Source organism: Aptenodytes forsteri, unplaced genomic scaffold, assembly GCF_000699145.1.
Source record: "Aptenodytes forsteri isolate BGI_AS27 unplaced genomic scaffold, ASM69914v1 Scaffold16, whole genome shotgun sequence".
NCBI classification, from domain to species: Eukaryota; Metazoa; Chordata; class Aves; order Sphenisciformes; family Spheniscidae; genus Aptenodytes; species Aptenodytes forsteri.
The window spans coordinates 146,308-151,608 of record NW_008794753.1 but is presented as its reverse complement, the minus strand read 5'-3'; the positions used below and the strand labels follow the sequence as shown (position 1 = coordinate 151,608).

The following is a 5,301-nucleotide window of genomic DNA, read 5'->3' as shown; positions in this document are numbered from 1 at the left end:
TGGCTACAATTTGAGTTCTTTATAGAAAGCCACAATTCACAGAACTTGAATATTGTCTAAATCTGAAAACTGCTAAACACTCCAACTATCTTAGTATTAACAGTGCTGCTTTTGTTATGAACTGTAATGTCCTGCTCTGCTGCTTAGCGGCAAAACAGATTAATTCACCTGTATTTATTTTCAGTTCTGTGATGACCACCTAAAATGCAGCACTGCTGCCAAGGCATTCTGGTAGCAAGCAAGCACCACAGTCTGTAGTGTAAAGTGCCCCAGTCTTCCCATTGCATTTGTATCATGATTTATTTCACTTCTGAAAATAACCTATCTTTCAGTCTTTGCTTTCAGGGCTTCTTGGTTCTTATTTATAAACGTATCTGCTTTGTAGATGTAATTGAAGTATTTCACGGGAAGTACAAACTTAGCCAGCTCTTACTCTGCTTCTGGGGCCAGATGATGTGTGCTGTTGCGAAATACAGGCATATCTGCATATGTTTGACAACAGACTCTTGTGCCAACAAAATCTGTTTTATCATTAATTCAGGCTTCTACACTCTCAGATGACAGAAGTCATGGGTAGAATTATCCACATAATCCTTTGATTGAAAGGAAGATTGCTCCTGACATTTTATTCAGAATGTATTTTCTTTCTGTGAATGACTATCCCTTGAAACAGTCCAGAAAGCCAATTTTGGTGTAAATGTGTCCCTTATTCTCAGAAATCAGTTTGCACTCACTTAGGATTTTTTTTTTTTTCCTCCACAGGCTTTGTTTTGATTCATGGGAATTTTATGCCACTCCTGAAGCTTCAGTATAAAACAGCAAAATCAAACTGTCTGGAAAAAGTGTTGCAATGAGCACCTCATTGTTCAGTAAGTAGACTTACTTCTGCTTCAGGCACAGAAAAGGAAAATAAGGGGTTTGCACTGTCTTCGGAGCATTTCAAAATATATGCAGAATGCACTAACAAAATGTAAAATTCCAACTGGCATCTCTTTTTCCAAGGAGAAAACACTAGATGTTTTGAATTTTTACAGGATGTGTACGTTAATTCTCATGCCTTATATGTGGATTAGAAACTAGTCACAAGCAGAATTATTTTATCCTGTTCTAAGATTGTCCACTGGTACAAAGGTTGCTCTTTGATATATAAATAGATTGGTGGCTTTTCACGTGTCCTGTCCATGTCTTTTAGGTTTGTGAACCTCACGTAACAGTCACTTAGTTCTCATGGTTGAAAGTACTAAGAGAGGAGAGGAGACTTGGGCTAGGGATAAAAAGAGAGATTTATTTAAATATACTTAACTTCACAGTTCAGGCTTTGGTATGACATTTATTTTTTCACATACTGTTTTATATTTAGTTGTACAGAAGTTTATCAAAATGTGTAAGTGTGGTTCGGTGAAAATAATCTGCTATTGTAATCTTCTGCTGAATGGAGAGATGGGCTGTCATTCTTCAAACACAAGAATAACATTCTCTAAGTTGAAATCACATAGAGTGGAAAATCATCCTTTACATGACATATTGGTGGGTTTTCATTCTATTTTTTAATAACATTTACTGAAGAAATAAAATAAAATACTTGGTTTTGTAAAAGGTTAAAAACGATATTGCAAATGCCATGACTCAAACATGGGTTTACTTTTTTCTCTTCAAGACCAAAGTAACAGTAATTGATCAGAGTCAGATACAGTGTCTGAATGTTAAAATCTTTCCAACCTCAGTTACAAAAATAGTACCAGAAATGTATCACATCTACATATACCACATCTGCAATGTACATAATATGTTTACATCACCTAAAAGATCAAAGATGAATGATGTGGGACTGAAGGTGGTGCAGTCCAGCTGCACAGTAACGTCTATTTCTAAGATCAAGTCAACCACAGCTTTTCTCAGTGTTTCCACTGCCTTTCTTAAGCCAATCGGTGTAATACAACAGCAGATGCAAGCTGTTATGAAACACTTTGCAGCTCTAGATTTTTATGGCTTCCTCTCTCCTACATGTAAGAAGGTGTGCAGTGGTCAGGCCGGGTGTCTGTTTCTAGGGCTGATGGGATCTGAAATGAGGTCTATCGATATTTGCACACAAAACCCAAGACTGTTGGGTTTGAGCCATGCTTTAGGAGGAGCTGCAGCTCTAGACTCAAGAGGATGCCTGGTAACGGTAATAGAGACCATGAGTGTCGCATGTGGCTCTATTATGTGCTACAGCGTCTATTATGTCCTTTTCAGCGTCAAATGCTTTCAAACTGCATGTAAATTATGGCTCAGGCACCATTTGTAAGAGGGACCAGAAAGCCATTCTGCCCTTCTATTACTGCTTTTAAGTGCAGTACTTCTTTCTATATGTAGATCAAGTACCACTTCTTAGAAATAAGATTCCTAGTCCTAGAGGAAGAAAGTCAGCAAACTAGTTTTTTTTTTTTTATTTTTATTTTTTTTAAGAGATGGAAAAGATGCACTTTTTCCTCAGTGGCTAGGCTATTTAGCACTCAAATTCACAGATTCTAATACCCTCTCTATTTACGTAAACAGGTTCTTGTTCTGTGTTCCAAAAGGAAATTCAAATGTGGTTGACCTGGACAGTCCAATTCCTAGTTCACCAAAAGATCTCTGAATTCCGTGGATTTGCCACAGTCCTGATATTCACCTTGTTCTTCCTCAGGAAAGCGGCAGCTGCAGGCATCATCTTCCTGAATTGACTGTTCAGGTGTGGTATGCACTAAAGAAAAAGATTAAATGTTCACTTTCTGTTGTATTTATTCAGCCACCTCTTACCACCTTTCCTCAGTCACAACTGCAGGAAGTCAGCAAGAAAAATTCTTCCAGATGATTCAATAATCTGAAATTATTCCTCTACAGCATGTACATCTGATAAAACTAATTTATTATACTTTGTTCTTCCTAATGCAACTGTTTGCCATAGGAATGAAAGGAAGACTAACATGGAGTTGTTAGATTTTTGGAGTAATGCTATTGTCTCCCGTATTCAGAATTACACTAGAAGATCAAGCCCTTATCGCTAGGAAAGGGGAGAAGAAGAGAGAGAGAGAGAGAAAAAAACCCAACCAAACAAACAAAAAATCCCGACTGTAAACTATGGTGGATGCAATTCCACCTCATCTTTGTGCTGAACTCTTGAGCTTCCCCAGGGCTTACTAGCTCTCAGAGGGCAGTGCTGGATTCAGGCTGACTCTGCATCTGTGTAGCAGTACATCCTGACTGATATCCCCTCTTTTACTGCAGCCAAAGTGCAGAGATGCTCACTCCAGGCCATGCATACTGTTTCTGACCAGACAGAACTGGAAAGGGCTATTGCCACGCATGCCAAGGATGGTACTTGGAAGTAATAAACAGAACTGACCCTTAATGGGATCAGCAAGGCTCAGCTGAGCTTTTTCACCTTTCCCATGAATACTTCACTTCTATGAATATGTGTGCAGTTAACCTGCAATGTTGCTAGAACACCCATAGGTAATTAAGTGCTTTCTGCAATAAAAATTCCAAAACTGTTTTCCTTTCAGTTGTTGTTTCTGACTTACAAGGCCAAAAAATGAAGCTATCTGCAACTCTCTTTGAAAGATACTTAAAAACCTGGATTCCTGATTTCTGTCTAGTTCCAAAAAGAAAATTGAATTGAAGAGTGTATCTATCTTACTTTTCTTGAAGACAGCATGTAGTTTCTTTTTCTGCCAGATACTGAAGCACACGCACGAAGGTAGCAGAAACACTATGCACAACAGCCCAGCAACAGTAAGAGAAATTCTGATAATGTCCATCTGGAGGTCCTTCCCTAGGAAGCAAACAACATTCTCTAAGAAGTGTTAAAGAGCAAAATTCTACTGCCCTTGAATTAGCTGACAACTTTGTCTCCAACTCTGCTTCTGGATAAGTCTGCAACACTGGAAATGGATAGAAGAAAGGACTCTTGCTTTAAAGGGTAAGTGAATGAGCTATAGTATGTTTCACAGTAGGTCATAATTCTTTAGCTCTATAAGCAATATCATACAATGACTGACCTGGCACAGTGATAGAAAATGGAATTGCAGGAGACATGGTAGGTAGAGTAGTGACTAAAGTGGGATTATCTGAAGCGAGTTTGCAAATGACATCTTTTGCTGCAGTTCCAGGCTCCAGGACCTGGTTTGCAGAGCACCTGAAAGACATTTAAAGCAAAACAGAAAAAAAAAAAAAAATCATGGAAAAAAATCCAGTCAAGTGTAATAGCTGGAGCGTTTATTTTTAGATTACTTACTTTGTCCAGTTTTTACAGGAGCCGTTGAGCTGATCATTAAAAGTTCCATAGCGGCAACTTTGGCAACCTTCAACAGACAAGGAGAGGTAAATTTGTGCAAGATGAGCATTTAAAACAACATGTGAAACATTATTTTTTGCCTGCTTGTACAATGACTATGATCCACATTCATAGAATTATTACTTCATAAGCTGCTCTGAGTGTGCAAGGCAAGTCTTTCCCTGTGACTACAGTACCAGTACAGTACTTGGCTACAGCGCCAGTTTATTTGGTACAAAATGCCACAAATCATGTCTAACTCCAGAGTTCCCAGCTCAGTTTCCCACATGCTGGCAACAAGAGAGCTGTTGTGCAAAGGGAACTAACTGGTGCACGACTTGAGCTGCAGTAGGGCTCAGAGTTCGGTGGGCTTGTCTGCTGCTGTGCATGCTCCACGCACCATGCAAACTGTTTAGCAGCAGTGGCAGCTTTTATCTTGCGAGGTCCTTACTCTAGTTGTTTCCGCGCTGTGCAAGAGGCAGCGGTGCGTCCGGTGCAGTGAGCACAGGGGTTTAAGCTGGCGGAGAAAGGCGACCTTACCGCTCCCGGTGTTCTCCTCGCCCACACCGCAGCTTCGGTCGCAGCGTGAGCAGCCGTTGCCGCTGCAGCGATACCCCTCCTTGCACGTGCATTCAGCATCGCTTTTTGAGGAACACTCTTTTAAATACCTGAATCTTCCTGGAAGGTGGAAACGAGTCTTGGGTTACATATGCGCTCAGGCACACCCACCGCAGCACAGCAAAGGCTCGGGACCTTTGCTCTTACAAAAATTAGGCTGGTGGCTTCAGCAAGAAGCCCCGCAGACGCATCGCGTTATTTCGCCAGTGCCGTTTGCACTCGCAGCGACGTGACAAACTAACGCACGATCTTTTACCCCAGGGAGGTCACAAAGAGGCTGTGAGGAGCTGCCGTCCGGTACCTTCGCACTTCCGGCAGAGGGTGCAGCTGCTGAGTCCCGCCGCGCTGGAGAACGTGTCGGGCGGGCACTGCCGGCAGCCCGCGCT

General features: G+C 41.1%; 2 protein-coding genes across 3 annotated transcripts in view; one reads left to right on the top strand and one right to left on the bottom strand.

Annotated features, from left to right (window-relative positions):
• Window positions 1–2,482: 2,482 nt before the first annotated feature.
• Window positions 2,483–5,301, bottom strand: part of TNFRSF9 (TNF receptor superfamily member 9) — a 4,088-nt gene continuing 1,269 nt past the window's right edge. The window contains exons 2-7 of the mRNA XM_009274204.1: window positions 5,217–5,299; window positions 4,838–4,975; window positions 4,259–4,325; window positions 4,023–4,159; window positions 3,662–3,796; window positions 2,483–2,725 (exon numbers count right to left, since the gene is read on the bottom strand). Of these exons, the coding sequence (XP_009272479.1) occupies window positions 2,598–2,725; window positions 3,662–3,796; window positions 4,023–4,159; window positions 4,259–4,325; window positions 4,838–4,975; window positions 5,217–5,299 (688 nt within the window). The 3' untranslated portion in view covers window positions 2,483–2,597. The remainder of the gene's footprint in view (window positions 2,726–3,661; window positions 3,797–4,022; window positions 4,160–4,258; window positions 4,326–4,837; window positions 4,976–5,216; window positions 5,300–5,301) is intronic.
• PARK7 (Parkinsonism associated deglycase) overlaps window positions 5,231–5,301 on the top strand; it is a 24,115-nt gene continuing 24,044 nt past the window's right edge. For both annotated transcript variants that reach the window (XM_009274100.2, XM_009274101.2), the window contains exon 1: window positions 5,231–5,301. The gene's annotated coding sequence lies outside the window, so the exon portion shown is untranslated.